We start from the raw sequence: 22,753 nt of genomic DNA on the forward strand, positions 1-22,753 counted from the left end.
AAAATAAAAAATAAATAAAATTAATTTCACTGAAAAGTAAAACAAATAGAAAAGTTTTCGAAAACAAGAAAAAAAGTTAACATAAAAAATGTACATAAAGTACCTTCTCTTTTTGCAAAAAACTCGAGTTTAGAGTTTATTTAAAAAAATATATATTTAACACAAAAGAGAAAAAATTGCTATTCCCCAGCGCACAACCTTGGTGAGGGATGTTTCGTCTTCTCACTTTAGCTCTCTCACCAAATAAATTACAGTTATAGCTTTAAATACGACTCAAGTGGAGAGTTTCCTACAAAGGAAATGTTTCTTTTTAATTCGCCAAAAGCAGAAAAAGATGCACTTCAGCAATTTGAAGTTTAACATTACAAAAAACCAATACAAAGTATGCCAAACATAAGTTTATACTTTAGTTCACCTTATACTCCACTCTATTGATATCCATAGTGAACAAACTATGCTTTAAAAAATTGTTTACATTACAACAAAATTAAATTAACATTTGGGATATTAAAAAATTTAATTCTGAAATTCACTGATAAAATAGCTAAATTACAGCTTCAAATATTTGCATTCACAATAAATCACCCACAGATATGTATGTATATGCGCACACCTGCCTATCGGTGTAGCCACCGAAACGCGCCACTTGAGTAGTCACTCGGTTAGTAAGCTAAATAAATATTTTGCACGTATTTGTGGACCTACGCCAAGCAACACACCAATCCACTAAAGTGCATGCGCTTACATAAAGCCAAAGGAGCTAATGTGGGTCACGCATGCGCGCGGCTTCCGTGCCGCTCCGGGCGCGACAAATTCATACGTATATATGTATTTATGTATGTGACGCATCCGAACGAGTGCCGTTAAAGATTGCGTAGTAAAAGTGGTAAACGGCGTGAGTGCGTTTTTAAGTTAAAATGCAATGCGCCTATATGGAAAACAACAAAGAAGACAAAACGAAGTAAGTCAAGCATGCGGCTTGAGCGTTCGTTCACACAGGCTACACAGCACGGCAGAGGTGTTAAATATGATGCTGCAGGCGGAGTCAGTGATGTTGTGTTATGTTATATTTGCTTTTATAAATATATTGTTGTTAAATGTTGTTGTGGTTGTGGTTATAGCGGCCGCTTAACATACATACCTGAACTTTGGTTGACTGCCTGAATGCCACAGTTTATAAGTTTTTATTGGAAAAAAACACAAAAAAAAAAAAATAAAAATAATAACAACAACAATTATGTTGATACGTGCAGCTATTTTAAATCACGCAGTTACATACATAAAAACAGACATACATATGTTTGTGCATAAAAATGCTTGGACATCAGCTATCAGCGAATACGTGTCAATTTTTATTGGTTACGAGCCAAACAATCGCCACCACAGTCAACGATATATGTACATATACAAACATATTTACATATATACATATTTACATACATACATACGTAATTATGCGCCGTGCATTTTTAATAAGTGAAAAATTGTAATTGCCTCCAATTTTTGGCGAATTTTACAATTTTTCTTCACGTTTCTCCTTTTTCACCAATTGAGGCTACACTTGAGGGGCATGACAGTGGCGTCAGCGCTATTTTTAATTAGTTTCACATTGTCGTTGCGTTTAACGTTTCTTATAAAAGTAACACACAACAGACATATTTGAATGCTTGCCCTTTAATATGTTTTGAAATTGATTTCTACTATCGCTGGCACTTGAGCATGAAAAATGCCGATGCACCTTTTGCCGTTGAAGGTCATTGCATGCGGCCATAATTGCATTGACGGTTAAAAGTGGACCAAGAAAGTGGGGAAACTGCCAAAGCTGAAATGCTTCGAAGTAAATAATGAGCTGGATGGAGAAAAAATAAGAAATAATTATGAAAAAGCTAGTAAGGGCGCCTAAATCCAAGTGGAACTAAACATTAATTACGCTCTTAAATTGTAGGAGTCTAAGAAGTGTTCAAAATATTTACAGGTATGCAAAACATTGCTTTATACGAAATGGTCTTTCAAATCAATGTTTGCTTTAGACAAAATTTTGCATCAAATACGCCTACTTTTGCTATTAGCTTCATTTGCTATGACAATGCATAATAAATTAGACTGGCTGAGGATAATATAATAGACTGACTGAAATCTTGTTTCTCTATTAAAGAAAACACATGTCAATCGTTCCTTTGTTATTTTCAAAATTTTTTTTCGATATTTATCTAGTTCAATTTCATTTTAAAGTTAACCCTACTTGCTACATACCGAATTTTTGCAAGCTTAATTCTATAAACTATAATTTTCATGAAAAAGTAAGCTTGGCCACGCCCATATATTAATTTTCAAACTCATTCGTAAGCAAGTGCAGTGCATCAATGAAGAAATTTCGCAGTTCATAAGTAGTATTATCATTATCATCATTTTTAAAGTTTCAAAAAATAAAAGTGGGCCTGGCTGCTTTAGGAAAAAATATATATATACATATATATATATATATAAATATAAAAAAATGTATAAAAATATATATAAAATACATATTACAACTATTCGCAAGGATTAAAATTCAAATATTCCTTCGCTTCATATGAACTCATAATTTCTTGGCTTAAAAATCTTCAAATTCCTCCACAAATTTCCTCCAAAAATAAAATAAATACCTATGCAGACAACGTGCATGCGTGGTTACGCAACACGCGTGCCAGCTTGCAGCACACAGCGAAAGCAAACGAGATTGAAGCGCACACCTCCTACCTACTCTACTCCACACCACAAATCCTAGTTTACTTTCAAATTGCTTTTAATCCAGTTTTGGCGCATATAAGCATTTATATATTTATGTATATAAGTGGTATACATACATATGTACAAAGGTTAGAACACGCTGTGCGAGTTTTATCTATTTATTTTCAATTTTTACTGCTTCGCTATACGAACAATAGCAGGCACACGGATTTACACTTAAGAAGATTTGCATTTATAAAATTGGAAATAAAGACGGGCTTTCGAAAAAAACAACAACAGAAAACAATACAAATTAGTTCTAATCGAGAATTATCTAACCAGAAAGTCGTCGACACATCCGCTTTGTGCGCAAGCACGCCGATTTTGTAGCGTTCGCTAAGCGCAGCTACAACTGTAAATGAGCTTTTCTGTTGTTTTGGGTTTTCGATGAATATCGAAGTGTCTGCTATTAAGCTAATATGTCTGGTTTGCACAGTATTGCTTAGAATTTTTTTGTTATTTTTGTATATTTGATTAATTAAAATATTTTTTTACTAACATCGATCCTCTGCTTTTATAATTAAATTTCTTATTAGTAACAACACGCGATGCTGAGCGTAAATTGCATAAAATTATTTTGGAATAATATATAGAATGCTAATAGAAAGTCATTTCGATAATTGAAATAATTCAATCAGTTATTTAAACCGTTAGGCACGTAACACTGAGCTATTGTTATAAAAATTGGAAGCAAAAATCTGTGCACTTACTAATTTTAATTTTGCAAGTTATGAAAAGTGTGCTTTGGAAAAGTCAAGTAGAAACATTGAGAATAAAAAGTAACAGAGCTTAATTTCCCATTGTAGGCACTTTTCGTTGCCCACCTGTCCGGTATACTCAGCTGACTAGTCATATATTAATTCAACAATATCGTTACGAGTCAGATGCAAGCAAATGTATACCGGATGTGGGAATTTAATATATCATATATACAGATATGATATAACGGCACTAAAAGCTGGTAGTCGTAAATTTTTAGTAGCAACATCATTTTTGTTGTAAAATTTCAAATTTATTGTATGGAGCTATTGTACAATTTAAGAGTATTAGGCGGCAGCTAGTGTGAAATTTGATGTAACGTTTTATTCGTGTTGTTGTAAATGCAGGAGATACAAATAGAGTGAACAGTGAAGCTTTCGGGTAATCATTGACATATTTTTGTATTAAAATCAAGATGAATAACAATTCCATTTTTAATACCCCTGCTTTTGTCCAGGTTACTGATAAAGTTTAGTAATAGCTATTTAGCCAGGCCCGTCTGTATATAAACGAACTAGTCCCACAGTTTTTTAGCTACATATCGATCTGAAATTTTGCTTACGTTTTATTTTTCCCTCAAGAACCTGTTAATTTAAGCCCATCAATATTATAGCACTATAACATATAGCTGCCATACAAATTTAGCGATCGGAATCAAGTATCTGCATGGGAAACGTTTTCTTTTACGAGATATCAAGGAATTTGGCATGGATTATTTACTAAGTCATAAACAAACATACAAAAGAAATACAAGCTATTTGAAAAATTTATAAAAGAACTCAGATTTAGTTAACTAATGCTTTTATATACACTCAACTGTTGTGAATTCTCTACTACTGTCCATCTCAGGTACGTATGCGCAGCACTTAGTTTCCAAGCAATTGCAATACTGCAGTTTCCAAAAAAAAAAAAAAAAAAATTGCTCAATAGCCAATTTGCTGCTTCTTCTTTGGTTGCCCTTTGCTGCCAGACAACAACAACAACACATATTAAAAAAAACAACAGAGAGATAATGCTTTTTGGGTCAATTGGGGAAGCAACTCAGCGCAGTGGGAAATACAAATGAAAATAACAATAACGGCAAAGTTTTGTGCAGCGCTCACGTTTTCTCCGCCATTGTAACAACTGTTGCAACATCAATTTATTAAGTTGTTGGCTGTTTGTCTGAAATGCTTCCTCTTCGAGGTGTTGCAATGCTTGGCATTATCGCAGCCGCGGCTAGGTGCGCAACTTTGGCGCTGTATGCGCTGTTGTTGCCACAGTTGCACGAACAGTATCTTGCAACATGCTGCAGTTATCTATTCTGCCGCATTATTGCAATTCTATTGAGTAGATTTCGAAGTTTTTGCTCGCTACTTCGGCATTGCTTGACTGATTTATGAGTTGTGGCAAATGAAAATTGAAAATCTGAAAATTAATTGAAAATTATCGCTCGGTAATTTATTAAAAGTGGAAGTGCTTCATAAGTAGTTTAAGATTGCAGCTAATATTTGCGTCAGTTAAAGAATAAAATAAAATTTCAAAGCAAAAACACAGGTTGCAACTCAGCGCGCACGTAGTCAATTCTAATTGTACCGCCAAGTTGGTTGCGCAACTGTAGAAATATTCGCTATGAAGATTCAAATGAGCGCATAGATGCTTAAGCACACACATACAGACATATTTGCATAGATAAAAACCAGCAATTATTAGTTTTTGCACGCCAGTCAGTTTCCCTTTAACTAATTAACAATTATTCTAGCAGCCAGCAAGTTCGTTGCTTAAGTCTTTTGTTTAAGCAGTTGCATGGCATGCGCAGTGGCACAAGCTTGTTGTTCGCAATTTCTTACATACCCATATAAATGTATATGCATTTAAGAAGCAATCTGCAACTGGTTTGTACAAATTTATCAGTTTCAATCGCCTTGACCTACATCCACGAAGATTATTGTGTGCAGATAACAGCAGATAAATATTGTAAGAAGAACAGGCAATAAAAGTGGCAGCGTAAGAAGCTTAAAATTACAAAGATATTAAATGATGCGCCAATGATGATGAAGCAGATGTATCAGTTACGAATAAATCGTTTCAGCGTGGTAATTACATGGCAATTTAATGCCAACAGCGACAACAATCAGAAATACATGCAACGCAAATATACGCGGTATTCATTCTGAAGGTGAATATTTGCATATAACTGTATAATTGATTGAATGAACCGGCAACCCAAGCCAAATCCTTAAGCTTTTATTTGCTGTTAAAGACAATCAAGCTATGTTAGCTTTTATTGAGGCGGTTGTGAGGAAATCTACCAGTCAAAAGCATTGAGTTAACCATCATATGAAAGCAGCGAGTATAAGCCATAAGCAACTACTTTTTTTTGGGAGAATATTTCCGATTTATGAAATAAAAGCTTTCGAAAACATTTCCTTAATTTTTTGTACGCTCAAATTTCACACAAATCTTGATTTCTTTATTTTTCGATGAGATTGCAACAGCTTGCATATACTGAATGTGATTGGCGCTCTGAAAAATGGTAATTTTCTAATAAAAGCGCTTCTTCTTTTTTACTTGCAATGACAATGATGGGGAAATTAAATGCGGCAAGCGTGGTTTAATGCCAATAATTAAAGCAAAAACTTGCAACGACTGCATAATAGAAAGTGAACATTGCACATTTTATTTGATATTATCCTTTCACCAGCTTTAGTTGGAAATTTTAGTTTTCCTATAACGTTTCCGCAATTCATTCATTCAATAGCATCATGAGTGAGAGAAGAAACGAAATTTTATTCAAATTGCAGCTAAAAAGTTTGATTGCTGTGAACTATGCAGCTGTTGGTGATGGGTTTAATATAAAAGTTGATTCAACCGAGAGTAAATTGCAGCAAACTGAAGCACTTTTGCAGAAATTTGAGGAAAAAACGAGAGAAGCGTTTGCTTTTACAACACCAAAGCTATTGTACCTTTAACAGGTACATTTATTTTAGCAGAAGGGTAAAAAAAGATCTTTATTTTGATTTTGAAAACTCAGTTGGTGTGTCTGTATGTCAACTCTGTGCTATAGTAGTTCGATCTGCACAATATATTTGTAGATTGTAGCGTTGTCGTTAAATCTATGCTAAATGTGAAGATATCTAGTCAAATACAAAAGTTTTCCAAAGAAGTACCTGATTTTGTGCGCTCAATTTGTATTGCAGCTATATGCTATAGTGGTCCGACATCAATGATTCCGATAAATAAGCAGCTTCCTTTGGAGAAAAGGAGGTGCCCAAAACTTTAGAACGATATCTATAAAGTTGAAGTACTAGTTCCGTAAATATACCCTCTTCAGGGTATAAAAAATATATGGTAAGGGAACTTAACGTGTGTACTCTATTACTGTAGTAAGTGTATTTCTGCTAAACATAGGTTCTAGTAAGTAATTGGTACTTTATATGTTGCAAGAAGGCCTATAGTCTTTACAACATTATTATTTCTACAATATTAGGTGTTAGACACACCAACATGGCTATAATATATTAATATCACACTACTGATATTGTTGTTTGCTTAAATTACAAAATTCCTCCCATAAATGTTATTTTAAGTACGTACCTTTTTGTAAAAAATTCACTGATGATCGCATGTGGAAACTCTCATATCTTACTTCACTTTGCTTCAGATATTTGTCGAGAATGATAAAGTAAAAAAATAAAGAAAAAAGCAAAGTAAGTGAAAAATCCCAAGACAGCAAACTACATTTTTATTTGAACAAGTTTTTGCACAATGTTGCCACCGCCGCAATGCACTGCCCGCACTGTTATTTACATTTCACATAGCTGTTGTGTATGTGACGTCTCTATGCACTCATTTGAGCCGCCAGCTTTGCTGCTGTCTCAGCTGTTGGTCGGTGAAATCACCAAAGTAACGACTTAGACACCTACTAACAACCGGCGCACAGCTATTTGCAATGCATATTAGCACCGAAATAAACAATGTGAGCTGGAATTTTGCTTATTTTTTCTCGTCAATCTGCAGGTCGGCAGTGTTTAGCAGTGGCAGCAACAGCGAAGCATAGCAAAGAAGGTGCAAGTTATTACCTGTTGAAAATTTTTTTTGTAGGAACACTGATGATTTATTTCTCTTACGAGTTTTCTGTGGCAGATTGTTGTGTAATAGTGATCCACTAGCCGAGCATTGCTCATGAGCTGAGCTGTGGAGGCGCGGCATCAATGTAATAGTTGCAGCAGTGGCATGGCTGGACCGCTGGCAAAAAGGGCTTGCGTCATGGTGCTCTGTCGGTTTTACAATAAGATATGGCAAAGGCAAGCTTTTCTCTTGCATTATTAGGCTGTTGAACTCTATACTGAAAAATAAACAATTTAAAAAAAAAAAGGAAATTAAAGAAAAAAAAGATCAGAAAATTAACCAAAAAAATTAATTAAAAAAAATAAATTAAAAAAAATAAATTTAAAAAAATCGTTTAAAAACATTAATTAAAAAAATTAATAAAAAAAATAGATGTGTATAAGAGACAGTTTGAAATTAATTTTATTTTTTTTTTTTTTTTTAATATAATTGAATAATATTAAATATTTTTTTAAATTAATTATAATTTGAAAACAAAAATAATGATTAACATAATTTTCTTACTTGCTTGCAGGTCCCAAAGAATTCTCCTACCGTGGTCGCAACATGTTCTTGAGCAGCCACGTGCCAGCGCTTGCCAACAAGAAGGTCGATTGGTTGGATGGCCGCAACTTGTGCCGTGAATACTGCATGGACTTGGTCGCTTTGGAGACCCAAGAGAAGAACAATCTGATCTTCCGTGTCATTCAACAGAACGATGTGCCTTACATTTGGACCGCTGGTCGCATCTGCGATTTTGCTGGTTGTGAAAATCGTCCCGATTTGGAACCCAAGAACGTGTATGGTTGGTTCTGGTCTGCAACGCGTGAGAAGATTCAAGCCACCAACCGCATTCCACAAGGCTGGGGCTACAATCCATGGTCACAAACCGGACACAAGAAGCGTCCCCAACCCGACAATGCTGAATACGACATCAACCAGACCAAGGAACAGTGCTTGTCGGTGTTGAACAACGTTTACAATGATGGTATTGCATGGCACGATGTCGCTTGCTATCACGAGAAACCTGTCATCTGTGAGGATAACGATGAATTGCTGCGTTATGTTGCGGCCACAAATCCAGGCATTCGTCTTTAAGGTGTTGACGAGTTAGAGCACGAGTGCGGTGCTATGCAGTCGTTGCTGCGTCGTTTCTGCATTGTCTGTCTGTGTGTGTTTTTAATTAATTATATATATTTTCTTTTTGTTTTTCTTTTTTACGAATTTTTGTTTTTAATTTTATTTGTAAAGAATGGTAAAAAAAAAGCAAATAATAGACTTTAGAATTTATTACTGTGTGCATTCTTGTGGCAAAGTGGGAAAAATTTATACATATGTATATTTTATATCAAAATCACCTTGAAATTTGGAAACAGCTTAATTGTGAAATTCTGTTCATCGACGTTTCAATGAGACCAATTCAATTTTGGAAAACGTAATTTTTGTATACTCTACTGCCAGTCTATTACATAAGCTGTTATTTCTTAATTGTTTTAAAATATTTATACGATTTTAAATCCATTTTCACAAGTTTTTCTAATAATCTGCAACGAATGACGAAAATAAAATATCAAAAATTAAAAAAAAAAAACAATAAAATTTTAATAAAAAAAAAATGATGTTGTATTACTAATGATTTTAAAAGAGTTTTGAATAGATGTAAGTAAGTTGGCACGGAATGTAGATGCTTTCCATACATAAAAATCTTGTATGTATGTAAGTGATTACTATTTCGCAGCCAAAGTGGGTAAACATTGTATATACATATGTATATATATAGATAAGTATATAGTATATTATAGAACATATATGTATGCATATATATTTTTTTGTATTTATTATAAAATATTTTTAGGGTTTCTTAATAATTGTAGAATTAGAAAATGCTTAGTTTAACATGAAACTCCTAAAAGTAGGCAACAATTTTTTTACAACTCAATTTTGAAAATTTCTAGAATTTTATTTCAGTACAATATATTATATTATCATACCTTACAACTACAATGCAGCCAGGACAAAGCATCTAGTTGGAAGCCAAGTTACTGTCATTCAGTGCTTATAATTAAGTCCAAACGTTTACCAAAGCGGAAGCAACTTTTAACTTTTGCTGCATACGCTTTTGTATTTACGTGTACTGGTGTCATCAGTTATCAACTAAATAATAAATATTACGGTGCTGAGCTATCAAGCTCACGAAATTGTCGATATTGTTTTTCTCTTATTCCCTTTTTTTAAACTACTTGTTGATAAAAACAAAACTTTTAACATATTTTATTTAAAACAGAAAAAAACAAAGTTGTACCTTTTATCTCTTGTATTTTGAGCGGCTTCGGCTTTTATCTCTGTTTAATATTTTTTTATGAGCCTCTACAGTGGATCGTCTATGCTTATTGCTGTCATCGTTATAAGTTGCTCGTTGCTTACTCTGGCGTTTATCACGACGTTCATCTTCACTATTAACGCTGTCGGAACTGTCCGCACGCCTCCTTTTATGCTTCTTATGCGCTTTATCGCGTTCATGTTTATGTTTTTGTCGTTTATGCTTTTTGTTATTATCACTATGACTCTTGACACTAGTTTGCTCAACGTTCATGTGATCGATATCTTCAACTTCACTACTGCGTTTTGTGTTGCTAGTTTTGGTCTTATTAGTCTCCAACGCATCTCTCGCTGCTGAAATCTCCACTTCAGGGCTCTCAGACCAACGCCAATTGCGCGAGCTTTGCTTCACATCGCTTGCTGTCACCGCATTCCAGCTGCAAAATGTGGCAAATACTTTAGCAATGCTTTGGGTTAATTTTTTTACTAAATACCTTAGCAACGGCGTGGCCATATATGCTTTAATACTGGGTGTTCTATTAATAACCATTGGTGTATTGTACTTATTGTCTGGATTATTAAACAAATGTAAATAATGACATTTGTTGCCGTTGAGGCATTTACGCGAATGTGATAAACCTTTTGTTTAAAAAATAAAATAGAAATAGTGTTAAGGAAAAATTAGTAATATAAGCGTGTTTGAATAAACAATATTGTTATGCAGTATTTGCATAAGATGTACGGTAATTTTTCTTTACAAAAGGATACAAAAGGCTACCATCCTAACATGGCGACTTTAGCTGTTTTGCTTCACGTACCACAAATTGCACTACGCCACGTCTGTATGTTTGCAAATTCAACATTTAGTTGTTTTCCAGCATAATAACGTCCTTGTAGCTTTATAAAAGTCTTTAGAGCAGATCTTCATATAAAAAAAAAATAAACAAAACAATAAATTAAGAAATATCATGTCAATAAGACTCACCTTTCCTCCATATACTCGACAAATACATGTCCTCGCAAGTGCCGCAATGTATTTCGTATTGCCCTAAAATTCTGTATATAGCCGAACACTTCGAATTCCGGCACAACATCTTCAAAGAATTCATTGTAAGCTTCAGATAAATCCTGTTCACTTAACTCTAGGTTGCCATCAGCATTTGCATATTCCGGGTGTTCGTTTTCCTCTTCCAACAGGGGATGCATAAAGAAGTGACGCACCACAATGATATTGGAGAGTAATGGTCGACGATGATTGTTAATGCAAGACGGTCCATAACGGCAGCAATTTGTTCGTTCATATAAGGCACATAACTTCTGTCCGGGTCGTGATTCTACCACACGACGTAGTTCGGGCGGCGGCTCACCCCCATTATTGAGAAATCTTTCCATACACTTCATTATTTCTTCAAATTCAACAGTAGCGGCCGCTTCACGCTTTTCACGTTCAACATGTCGCTGTTGCTCCTCTGCTAACTTCGCTATCAACTCCTTTTCTTGCTTTACGCGTATAGCAACTTCCGCTGCGGCACGTTGCTGTTGTTGTATTCGGAACTGACGATGAGCTAATAGATCACGCCTAAGCCAAGCTTCTTCTTCTGCGTCATGCAATCTTTCAATTTCACGTAATTTCTGCGCTTCAAGCAGCTCTTGCTGTTTTAAAAACTGTTGATAGGCACAATCTTTGAGTTTCCTTGCTTCTTCTATGCATTAAAATAGTTTTAATTAAATTACGTTCCATATCAATTTATTTACAGGCATTTACATACCTTCTTCCAACAGTCGATCGCGTGTGATGGCAACATTTTGTCTTTTGCGTTTTCGTTGTTGTTTTTTTAATTCCTTTCGCCACGGTCTCCTAATTATGTATTAATTTAGTGAAAAATAATGCTTTTGTTTAATTAAATAAATAAAAAATTTTAAATGCAATTTACCTTTTACCCGGCATTTTTTTAAATAATTCTTTTAGACGAATTCTTCACAGCTGTAAAAGTCAGCTGATTCATATTTATTGCATATTTGAAAGCATAGACGGCGCTCTAAACAGTAAAATTAATAAAAACGCAGGTTTAACATAGTTGCCACAGAGAACGTCTATCATATATTATATAAGGTGATATTATTATCAACACGTAAGGAAGGTTAAGTTCGGGTGAAACCGAACCTTACGTTTTCTAGCACCTTGCAATTATCAAAGAAAGTAAAATATTTTCAAATATATCATATTTTTAAACATAACTAGAAGAATCGTTAACTTTTTAGAGTGTTCCGATTTTTGTGTTAAGAGGTCAGCTACTCCTTTTTTATATTTTATGTGGTCAATGACCCCTTTGTTTATATTTAGCCAAGTCCACCACCCTTGGTTATAATTGGCGAAGTCAACAGCCTTTGTTTACATTTGAGAGGTCAATGACGCATTTGTTTACATTTTGTAAGGTGAAGGACTTTAGTTTACATTAGCCATGTCCCCAATCTTTACTTACCATTAGCGAAGTCATCCACCTTTGCTTACATTTGGGGTCAATTATCCTTTTGTTTATATTTTATGGAGTTAATGAGACTTTTTTAATTTGTTTAATCGGACTACTAGAATAGAAAACTTTATTTATTTACGCGATATTTTTACACAATTCTTCATGGACCAAGGCAATCCAACTTTAGACTTTTCCTTCCAAACCTCGTGGCAAACTTAATATACCATAAATCTTCCGCAAAACCTTTCTCTCGAGTAGTCTGAGCATAAATTTTATACAAATAATCAATGGAATGTACGAATAAATTTTGGTCTAAGAAATTAGTAATGAGCAATCAAAACTTTGTGCTGTTAAATTTTTTGATTTACGCTTCAAATGTTTTATGAAAAGAACAGAAACACAAATACATTAAAACACTAGCAGAGAACGTGTACACGTTTTCTGACACTAGTTTTTCTTTGTCAAGAAACGTTTGTTTTGGTGCTTTTTTTTATTTCAGAAGTTGGCAACCAAACGGCTTGGAATATACGAAACATAACGGAAACGGGAATAATTAGATGCCAAATGAGGTGTCAAATAAATAAGCTTTCGCGAAATTTCAACAGTTTAAGGGTAAAAATTGAGTGTGGTTGTGAAAATTTAAATTTTACGGTATAAATTAATTATCAAGTGTTACTAAAAATAATATAAGACTGAAAATTTATCGCTGCTATTTACATATGGTTAAATGGTGCGTATTTCATTTTGTAGAGATGACTAGTACATGCAGTAAAACTATTTCAAATAAAATACGTTGCTTGAATCATTTCGGATGCATCCGTTGACATTGAAAGCAAAGGTATATTCTTTATTTTAGAATAAATTGCGTGGAAGTGTGTGTACAAATTCGCAAATATAAATATAATAAATGTTTACAATTAAATATATTTAAAATTCAATATTGTTCACACATAAGTATACCGATTTGTACGTTGTTTCATTTCTTCTTTAGGCACATTACATTATGAAGCTAAAACTGTACCGGATGACGTATTTAAACGATCCCAGTGTGCCGGATTATAGCGAAATTGTATGAGAATTATGAGGTAGCAAGTTGCAGCGCCACAAATCTGCAGGTGAGAGAATATAAGTTTTACATTAATTCGAATATTCAGTTATACTCACTGTAAATATTAACGTACGATCCAAATTAAATAGTCCGGCGGCTGTGAACACAACTCGTCTATGTGACAATTGCAACGATAAACGCAACAGACGATCATGTACGGCCGATTCCTCAGATATGTTTAGTATTTTATGTACAATAGCTGCTGTTTTATTGCTTTCCTTAATGGTTTTGCTGCTACCCTCAACAATTAACAATATTATCACCACATACCACAACATTTGCGTAATGAAAAATGCAAAGAATTCATCGGCTTCAAATTTGTCAACACGACTTGGCGTGATGACCGCTTCCAATATGTAAAAGTCATCAAATAGAATAAATAGGAATGAAATAGCTATAATAGCTAGCATTGGATAATTAAAGTAATCCTCGATTGTGCAACATATGTCACAAAGTAAATTATGCACATTGCTGACTTGTTTGAGCGCTCCTTCAGGATTGCGACGTACAAGAGAAGTGACGCTGTAACGAGTGCGTGGCGTAGCTGTGGGTTTAATAACCGATGGGGCATGCCGTGATGTAATATTATTGGTACTATGTAAATGTATTACTGAGTGCATTGGTGAGAGCTCAACTGCATCGCGCTCCTCAATACATGAGTCGAGTATATCCTGCAGCACCTATAAGTGGACAAAATATATGTTTAATGTGTGAAATATGTAGAAGTAAAGTGTATTTGTATAAACAGTTATGTACCGCATTCATCATTCTAAAACGCGTACGTGTCAGATGAGTGGTGCATAGAAATTTGAAGACCATAATGCTGATATTTAAATGTGGCAAGGCGAATGTGGTAAAAACTACAAATGATGGCCATATCTCTGCCGAACGCAATAGCATATAACTGACCAATAAGTAAACGAAGTTGAACAACAATAATCCTAGCGAAGTAACAAATGAATACATCAGTATTTTGCGATAATCAAGCTTTAGTCCCAAACGCAAAAATATCCCATCCACCACTAAACAGTTTTGTATGATTGTAAGCAGTAAATTGCGCTGTAAGTATACACCAATTTATATATATGTGCATATATATAGTACATATATTTAGCAATAAAATGTGTTATACTAAGGTTGTTCTTCTCATAATTCTCTTACCTTAAAGAAAATTGAACTAAAAATCATGACCATTGCTATTATGCCACTTAAAGAGAGTGTTGCATCGCCCAAACGCGTTACGCTTGTCTGGAAGAAGTAGCTAATGATGGAGTCTCCTTCGCGTAGCGATAGAAAAAAACATAGCACATAGAAAAAAAAGTGCAAAATGCCAGCAGCAAGAGAAAAGGCCGAAGTGGTCACTTCCTTGCTAACACTCAAACGAAATGGTGCCAAACCAATCAGTGAAATATATGCTAACGGTCGAAGTGACTGTAAAATGCTATCCGATTGCGTTAAATGTTTTAAAAACTGCCAGACCATTATGAAAGTTTTATGAAAGTGTACTGTATTATCAAGCCGTTCCTTTCCCTTTAGTATGAGCGCACAGTGATTATATGTGTAGATATGTATGCACATATACAATTTGTGTCCGTAACGCGTTCTCAAATAACCACCTTTTATAGGTCAATGTCAACCGGAAGACAATAATAAAATGCTTTGTAAACGTCCGTAAGCGTCGCGCACTTGTTGATTACTGTCGCGAAATTCCATATTGTCACTGAAATACTTCCGAGTGTCTTGGCATGTCCTTTCAGTTTAATTGTATAAATATTGTTTGAAGTTATTGTTGTATTGACGCGTCATTGATGAAGTATCGGTTGATCGGGGATGTGTAGGAGTGCCGCGCTGACTTTCAATTCCACAAATATGATTAGTGTAAGGTAGCGCGGTCAAAGGAGTTTACATGCTACAACGCGTTAAAAGGACATTGCCCGTAATCGAAGTGAATGATGGCTCGTTATAGCCGTAATAAGCTACAGTTGCTATCAATATAACAAATGACTATTGGATTGTGACACAATTTGAACCAACAAAAGTAATGAGGAATACGATCATATACATATACACACATTCATGTAAGTCAAATTGAATTATTTAAATACTATTGTTTATTATTTTCTTTAAAAATGTTTTATATATACATATAAACACAAGTTAACTGAATTTAGTCATGTCCGTCTGTCTATGTACGCGAATTAGTATCTCAGTTTTTGAGTTATCGATCTGAAAATTTGCATATGTATGTCATTTGCTCCCCAAGAGCCTGTTCATTTGTCGGAACCATCGATGTCGGACCACTATAGCATATACATATGTAGCTGCCATACAAACTAATCGATGAAAATCAAGTTCTTGTATGAAAAACTTTTTTGTTTGTAAATCGTTTTATAGTAAAAAAATCGAGTTTTGATAAAATTCAATATTTTAGCTCTTTTATTAATTATCATGACATAAAGTTTACTTGTAATCATACCTACACACATATGTATCGGTTGCTCGTTCACAATTGTACTTTATTTACTGTTTCTAAAAAACTCACTATACATACATATATGTATATGTATCTAAAACAATTCCTTTATGCTTAACAAAAATGTTAAACAATTAAAGTCTGCATTTCCATCACATCGAGATATAACAAAGAATCTAAATATATAACTCATAATATCGCTTGCACGTTCGTTTGCATTTCAATCGTTCGTAAACCCTCGAAGTTTCTGAATATATTTCAATAATTACATACATACTTATAGAAACGTGCCTCACAAATCTCTGACATTAAATACACAAGAGATACATAAATAGCATACATACATATATATATATATAGGTAAATTTTACAATATATAACTTATGAGTATTTGAAAAATACTTTAAATAGCATTAAAACGTCTGCTTTATCCACCAATTGTTAAATTCGAGACGAGACTCCTTATTGGCATTGTATCGTTCTCTTCCATCGGCACGAACGGGTGTTCGGGTGGATTAGAATTCGTGAATTGTAGAAGTATAATTAAGTAGGTGGTGAGTGCGCCACTTATCTGCAATTAAGATTAGTTATATACTCATATTTTAACGGCTTTGCAAAGGTATTAGGATAATGACAATAACAGTATTTCTTTTGACCTACCGTGAAATAAAGCGTGCGGTCGATGTTGAAGAGTCCAGCGGCGGTAAAATGGATTTTCAAATGCAACAATTGCAAAGAAAACTGCTGCAACTTCTCCTTTAATTCAGCATTTTTTGCCTTATTGAGTAGTGAGTGCACAATGCCACCGGTTTTTTCGCTCTGTAAGAGAATTAAAATGAAGATAGTAAGCACTTTTTTGCGTCTGAATGTCTATTAGTATTACTATCCACCTTTTTAATAGCCCTATTACTGCCCTCCACAATGGATATGATCGCAATGAGATACAAAATCATTTGACATGAAAAGAAAGTCACGAATTCCACAGTCTTGAATTTGCTTTCGTGCGCCGATTTGCCCAGCAATGTCTCGAGCACATAGTAGGCATCAAAAACGATGATCAAAAATGCAATCGAAATGATGGTTAGTAGTTGATAGGTGAAATATTTATTTGCCGTTGATGCGGCATCACAAATCATATGATGTATTTCCATAGATTCCTGTATAATCTCGCAAGGATTATTTGTGACTATGGTGTACATGGAGAAAGAGTCCAAACATTGTAGTGAGTGTTGCTTCGGCAAAGGTTTGACAATGCCATTGTCCCATTGATGTGCGAGATTCTTTAAAACCTGAAAAGGAAGGCAAATTATTTACAGCTGGAGAATACCCAATTTCAAAGTTGAGGTTATGTCAGTTGTACATTTAGACAACATGATTTAGAGGCACACTCTTCGATGAGTAAACAGAAACGCTTAATTACAATTAAGAAGAAATTTAAGAGTTGTGGCTAAATCAGCCTGATTAGGTCAAATTCATAAACATCTGATAACTATAACTTATATAACATTAGGTAAAGGGATTTCAAGCTACTTGTTGACTCAAATTAGAAATCGTTCAATAGCCCAATTTGATTCTAAGCTCTACTTTTTTTATTATACTGTTTTCAGCTCGTAATATACATATAGGGTTTGTCCGGAAAGTAATTGGACAGATTCGATTTAAATAAAATTATAGAACCAATCGTTTCAATTCTTTAAAATCTTTCAAAATAGGCTCCTTTCGCGTCGAATCAGCGCATTGAAGCGTTATGGAAAGCATTAGCATCAGGCAAGAAAGTCTGCGGAAGCGTTGGGGTGTCGGCCTTGTCTTGTCGGACCCGATGGAAGAGTCCACCGTTTGTGTCTCTTGAGGACTTCCACGTAAAAGTTGGCGTTGACGGTTTGTCCAGGTGGAATCAATTCATGGTGGACGATGCCTATGATGTCAAAAAAGACAATGAGCATCATTCTCACTTTGGATTTGCTCATTCTTCCGGTCTTCATCAGCGACCTCTTCACGGGCCACCAAAAAGGCCTGATGCCACCGAAACACACCACTTCTAACTACAGCAACTTCTGGGTAAGCCTGATTGATCAAACGTTTTTGTCGCAGATTTACCCAGTTTTACACAGAATTTAATCGCGTACTTCTGCCCTGCTCTCACAGAAACACGTCGCGCGAAAATGTTTGTCCTGCCTCTCCAAGTGCTCGGAGACAACAGCCAGTCGTTAGTTAGGAACGCCTTCTACCGAATCAAGTCGGTGTGCATACGCTTCGAAGTACAGTCGCGACGGAAGAAAATCAGTTCTATTACTTTCCGGACAAATCCTGTATATACATATATTTTAATGCCAGTCGCTCTTTTTATCAGAACTTCCAATATTTTACCAAACCGCGAACTAGAGTTCGGAATGTAGCATATGACCATTTCAGATTGATCTCATTATTCTATAGTTGCGTTCTTTGTATGAAGAATCCATTATCATCAGTTGAATGTTAATCCTTTCGGTCTAATCTTCGGTGAAACAGTTCGTTTTTTCGGCTTTCAATTTTTTTTTTCCTTTTTCCGTTCCACCCAACTGTTGATAGGTTGATAAGTTAGAAATAAAAGTGTGTATTGCTATCTTTGTTGGTTGAATATCACTCTAAAGCATATAGTAAAACAGATAAAAAGAAATTTTCTCCGATAGTTCATTCATTGCTGGCATAGCTCATGCAATTCTCCTCCGGTTTTCGCATAAATACTCAACTTTATTCAAGGCGCGAAAATATTGCGTCAGCTTATAAATAATGGCATAATACAATTGTACTAAGCCACAAACGAGCAAATGTGGCGCGTAGTATGAGACCGCTGCCGGAAGGCTTATATATATGTTGTTGCGCGCCAATATACCGAACATACTCAATTGAAAGTAGAAAATAGTTAAGGCAAATATAGCCAAAGTAAAGCGATTCGTATGCGTTGCTACATATTTCTGCATAAACGACACGCCCGCATTGAAAAAACGCTCTTCGATTCTATGCATGCGCCTAATGAGTGTACACAGTCTCTTGCGTTGCACGAAGCAAAAGCCCATCGCAATCACATTACCGGCGACGCCATTGTATTTCTGCATTGAGTCTGTGAAGTGCGAAATATTCGTTGTGAAGAAGTAATCGATGACCGTGTGTTTGTGCAGAATACTATACATTATATTGACATGTAGAAAGATGAAACGACACACCATGGCGAAATAACCGTAGGCCGAAGTACACAAGATGTGCCTTCGCGTCTTGGACGATATTATGATATGATATGGCGTTAGGCCAAAAAAGTATGCGAATAGGAAAACGACACGTAAACTCGCGTAAATATTTATAGGATTTCGAAAGTCATGTCTCAAATTGCGTAAACCGTTCCAAAAACGGCGAAACATTTCCGTCGTGTGTAGTAAAAGTATGTGAGCCCTTCGGCCTAGAAGTTGTGACTAAATGAAAGTGAAATTAAATTCCCTGAAAATGTGCAAGCACCCATCTAGTGCTGATAAGTACGGGGCGCACTTAAAAACAGAATAGTAAAACTAATAGCTTAAATAAATACAAATGAGGGAGGACAGTGTTCGTGCCGGTCCAATAGATCGTTGGCTGAGTGTTTCCAATTTTTGCTGGAGAAAGTAAAGAAAGCCTAGACACGAATATAATTTTTTCTTCGATTCAGTGAAATAAAGGAACAACTGTCGAAAGAAAGTAGAATTCGTTTTTAAATTTCTTATCCCAAGTCTTTGGCATTGAAGAAACAGAAAAACGAAAGAATCAGTTGTCGAAACAAAATATAATTTGTTTTTGGTTTTGTTATTTAAACTCTTTGGCATTAGAGAAACAGAGAATAGAAAGTATCAGCTGTTAAAACGAAGTATAATTGGTTTTTAGTTTTCTTAGCCAAGTCTTCGGCATTGAATAAACAGATAAACGAAAGAATCAGTTATCGAAACGAAGTATAATTCGTTTTTAGATTTCTTATCCAACCTTTTTGGCGTTATAAAACAGAGAATAGAAAGCATCAGCATTTAAAACGAAGTAGAATTGGTTTTTAGTTTCCTTAGCCAAGCCTTCAATCTTGAAAAACAGACAAACGATAGAATCAGCTGTTAAAACGAAGTAGAATTCGTTCTTAGTTTTGTTATCTAAAGTCTTCGGCATTGAATAACAGATAAACGAATGAATCAGTTGTCGAAACGAAGTATAATTCGTTTTTAGATTTCCTTTCCAAAGAGGATCTGTAGAATTCCTATGTTGTTTTGTCCAAAATCTTCCACATTGGAGACACAAAGAATCAGCTGTCGTTTTTAGTTTTCCTATCCAAAGTCTTTGGTATTGAAGATACGAAGGCATCAGCTGTAAAAGTGGCGTAGAATTCGTTTTTAGTTTTCTTATCTAAAGTCTGTGTTGAACCTACTGACCAAAACCTCGTTGAATTACTCTTAAATAAATACCTATAATATTTCTCAAAGCTCCTAGCATACTGTTCATTTTCCAGACGTGCATTGAGTCTATGTGAAAGTTTTGAAAGATCTTTTGCATTTAAAAAAATTAAATTCTCTGAGAAGGCTGAAGTATAACATGGTCGAAACTTGTATATTTTACCTGACGGTGAAACGTTCAGGTCTAAGTGCGTCATGACATTTGTCGAGGTGACACTCGGCTTACCTTTACGATTATGGTCGACTATTGAAAATATCCGTTATTTGAACAAAGTTATGGTACCCTTGTGGTATAAATGGTATACAATAAGTTCATCAAATGGTTATGGTTAATGGTGTGCAATTTAATCTTTGTTTTTATATTAGTGTCATACTTCGCTATCATCGATATTCACATTTATAATCAATACAAATATAGAGCAAATTTATTAACTAATTAAATTGCTCATTTCGAGCATAGAACGACAAATACCAGTCCATATACATATGTATACGGATATGCTTACAAAGTGCTCAAAATTCGAATGCCCGTTCGCTCACCTTGTTGATTAAACCGAAATGTTGCTGCAAACGAAACAGAAACGTGGAAAATAACACAACAACACTTAATAAGAAGACATGCGGCATGAAGAAGGTAATCATCGCTTGGAATGTCGGCCAAATATCATTGTGAAAGAGCATCCAAAAGCAACTGGACATGTACGAAACATTCAATGTGATCACCAAGAACATTTTCAAATGTGTCAATTTCATAATATATTGATAATTGAAGGCCACACCGAGATTGTGAAAACGTCGATCCACCAAACCGATAGTATTACATAACGAAACTATAACGCGACATTCACTCAAACTAATGCCGAACAGGGTTAACATGCCCAGCAGCCCGATGAATTTCTGCAAGGTGTCGCCGATTTGTGAAATCTCCGATTTGAAGAAGAAGCCCACAATGGACGCCTGCTCGGCCAGCGAATGTATGAAGCAGTACATGAAGAAAATCACTTGCAGCAGCGTATTCAAATAGCCCAGCTGGCTGATGTGTAACGTGCGCTGTTGGCCGCCATCGCCCGCCCGTAGGCGAAATGGCGTTAAGCCGAGCATGAAGTTGAACCAGATTAGTGTTTGTGCAGCACCAATGTCATCACTCGGGCTGAAGAGTTCCTTCCAAAAGTGCATGCTGTACGAGCAGTGAGCGATTTAATTTCCTTTGCGGACACTAAGCCGTTACGACGCATCGTTTGTGGTATTTATACTAGCCCTATGGCTGTACTTTGTGTGCAAATGAATGACATTTGTGTGCTTTAAAATTTATAGAGTTATGATTGATGGCTTTTAAACTATTTAATGGTTATTAATTTATAAGTATTGCAAAGTAAAGAAAATGTAAAGAGGAATTGCCTTTCTAGGAATTTTTATAGACATTGAAGTTAAGACAACTCTTTAACACATGCAGCAGTCGACGTTGTTGTAGAGTTTGAGGGGAATCTCCACTATGTTAATCGATTCTAAACTTCCAAAAATTTAGTTTTGAAAAACTTCAAAAGCGGTTCAGATAAGAACCTCTCACCACCCAGATATGACTACGTTTTTAAAGTATATCGCAAATAGTTTCGGAGATATGAGTGTACTTGTATGATTTTTTTAACTTAGTAAAATCGGCTCTCAAAACTCGTTTTCAGAGTCTGTGAGGAAAATTTCCGAAAATAATTGGACGGATCGACTTGATATTATCACACGATCTTCTTAGATACAGGGTGTGTATGGAAAGTAATAGGACTGATTTTCTTCCACCTCGACTGTACTTCGGAGCGTGCGCGCACCGTCTGGACATCGCTGCCGATTGGGAGTTGCACCATGACAACGGTCCGGCTCACACCGCCTTTCTTGTGAACAGTAAGCATGGTCGGCATCACGACGCTCCCGCAGCCCTACAGCCCAGGTGTGGCTCCCCCCGACTTTTTTTTGCCTGAAAAAACCCATGAAAGGCAAGCATTTTGAGACGATAGAGGGGATCCAGACAGCATGCACCTCGGCTCTCTAGACTATTCCGGAGAATGCCTTTCGTGACGTCTTCAATGCTTAGAAATCGAACTGGCAGCGATGCATCGACGCAGAAGAAGCCTATTTTGAAAGTTTTTCAAGAATTGTAACGATTGGTTCAATAAATTTTATAGTTTTGTTCACATAACGGTTGTTTGTAAGTCCTAAAACTAAAAGAGTCAGATATGGGGTTATATATACCAAAGTGATCAGGGTGACGAGTAGAGTTGAAATCCGGATGTCTGTCTGTCCGTCCGTCCGTGCAAGCTGTAACTTGAGTAAA

The 22,753-nt window shown here is 35.4% G+C and overlaps 4 protein-coding genes across 6 annotated transcripts in view; 1 reads left to right on the forward strand and 3 right to left on the reverse strand.

The window, feature by feature from the left end:
* The window catches only part of LOC108973734, a 16,655-nt gene extending 7,730 nt beyond the window's left edge, over nt 1-8,925 (forward strand). Inside the window, exon 3 of the mRNA XM_018941190.1 lies at nt 8,153-8,925. Within this exon, the coding sequence (XP_018796735.1) occupies nt 8,153-8,715 (563 nt within the window). The 3' untranslated portion in view covers nt 8,716-8,925. The remainder of the gene's footprint in view (nt 1-8,152) is intronic.
* A 612-nt stretch (nt 8,926-9,537) lies between these two features.
* Nucleotides 9,538-11,933, reverse strand: LOC108973674 (U2 small nuclear ribonucleoprotein auxiliary factor 35 kDa subunit-related protein 2). Of its 3 annotated transcripts, none has more exons than XM_018941079.1 (7): nt 11,871-11,933; nt 11,706-11,794; nt 10,922-11,639; nt 10,755-10,858; nt 10,431-10,575; nt 9,920-10,373; nt 9,538-9,853 (listed from the first exon to the last, which is right to left on the reverse strand). In XM_018941079.1, exons 1-6 carry the CDS (start codon nt 11,882-11,884, stop codon nt 9,923-9,925), a joined length of 1,521 nt encoding a protein of 506 aa, XP_018796624.1. In that variant the 5' UTR covers nt 11,885-11,933; the 3' UTR covers nt 9,538-9,853; nt 9,920-9,922. The 3 variants fall into 3 exon arrangements, with proteins under 3 accessions (XP_018796624.1, XP_018796625.1, XP_018796626.1); XM_018941080.1 differs by having other exon boundaries at nt 9,538-9,856; XM_018941081.1 differs by lacking the exons at nt 9,538-9,853; nt 9,920-10,373 and having other exon boundaries at nt 10,486-10,575; nt 10,705-10,858.
* Nucleotides 11,934-13,411: 1,478 nt separating this feature from the next.
* Nucleotides 13,412-15,590, reverse strand: LOC108973650 (putative gustatory receptor 28a). Its single transcript, XM_018941042.1, has 4 exons — nt 14,680-15,590; nt 14,275-14,577; nt 13,575-14,198; nt 13,412-13,519 (listed from the first exon to the last, which is right to left on the reverse strand). The coding sequence occupies exons 1-4, from the start codon at nt 15,094-15,096 to the stop codon at nt 13,412-13,414; spliced, it is 1,452 nt and encodes a 483-aa protein (XP_018796587.1). The 5' UTR covers nt 15,097-15,590.
* Nucleotides 15,591-16,014: 424 nt separating this feature from the next.
* The window catches only part of LOC108973740 (putative gustatory receptor 28b), an 11,843-nt gene continuing 5,104 nt past the window's right edge, over nt 16,015-22,753 (reverse strand). The window contains exons 2-4 of the mRNA XM_018941200.1: nt 16,882-17,280; nt 16,652-16,810; nt 16,015-16,562 (exon numbers count right to left, since the gene is read on the reverse strand). Coding sequence (XP_018796745.1) covers nt 16,419-16,562; nt 16,652-16,810; nt 16,882-17,280 — 702 coding nt within the window. The 3' untranslated portion in view covers nt 16,015-16,418. The remainder of the gene's footprint in view (nt 16,563-16,651; nt 16,811-16,881; nt 17,281-22,753) is intronic.

The sequence above is a fragment of the Bactrocera latifrons genome, unplaced genomic scaffold (assembly GCF_001853355.1).
Source record: "Bactrocera latifrons isolate USDA-ARS-PBARC rearing strain unplaced genomic scaffold, ASM185335v1 scaffold_5, whole genome shotgun sequence".
Lineage (NCBI taxonomy): Eukaryota > Metazoa > Arthropoda > Insecta > Diptera > Tephritidae > Bactrocera > Bactrocera latifrons.

Bases quoted from the DNA above. Each gene is read 5' to 3' on its own strand.
- LOC108973674 (XM_018941079.1), bottom strand. The intron at 11,640-11,705 runs GTATGTAAATGC...TTTAATGCATAG, and splicing joins CGATCGACTGTTGGAAGAAG to AAGAAGCAAGGAAACTCAAA. The intron at 10,859-10,921 runs GTGAGTCTTATT...TTTTATATGAAG, and splicing joins GTCGAGTATATGGAGGAAAG to ATCTGCTCTAAAGACTTTTA.
- LOC108973650 (XM_018941042.1), bottom strand. From the start codon at position 15,096: ATGTGCATACATATCTACACATATAATCACTGTGCGCTCATACTAAAG. The intron at 14,199-14,274 runs GTACATAACTGT...GTCCACTTATAG, and splicing joins GTTTTAGAATGATGAATGCG to GTGCTGCAGGATATACTCGA. The intron at 13,520-13,574 runs GTGAGTATAACT...TCTCACCTGCAG, and splicing joins ATCGTACGTTAATATTTACA to ATTTGTGGCGCTGCAACTTG.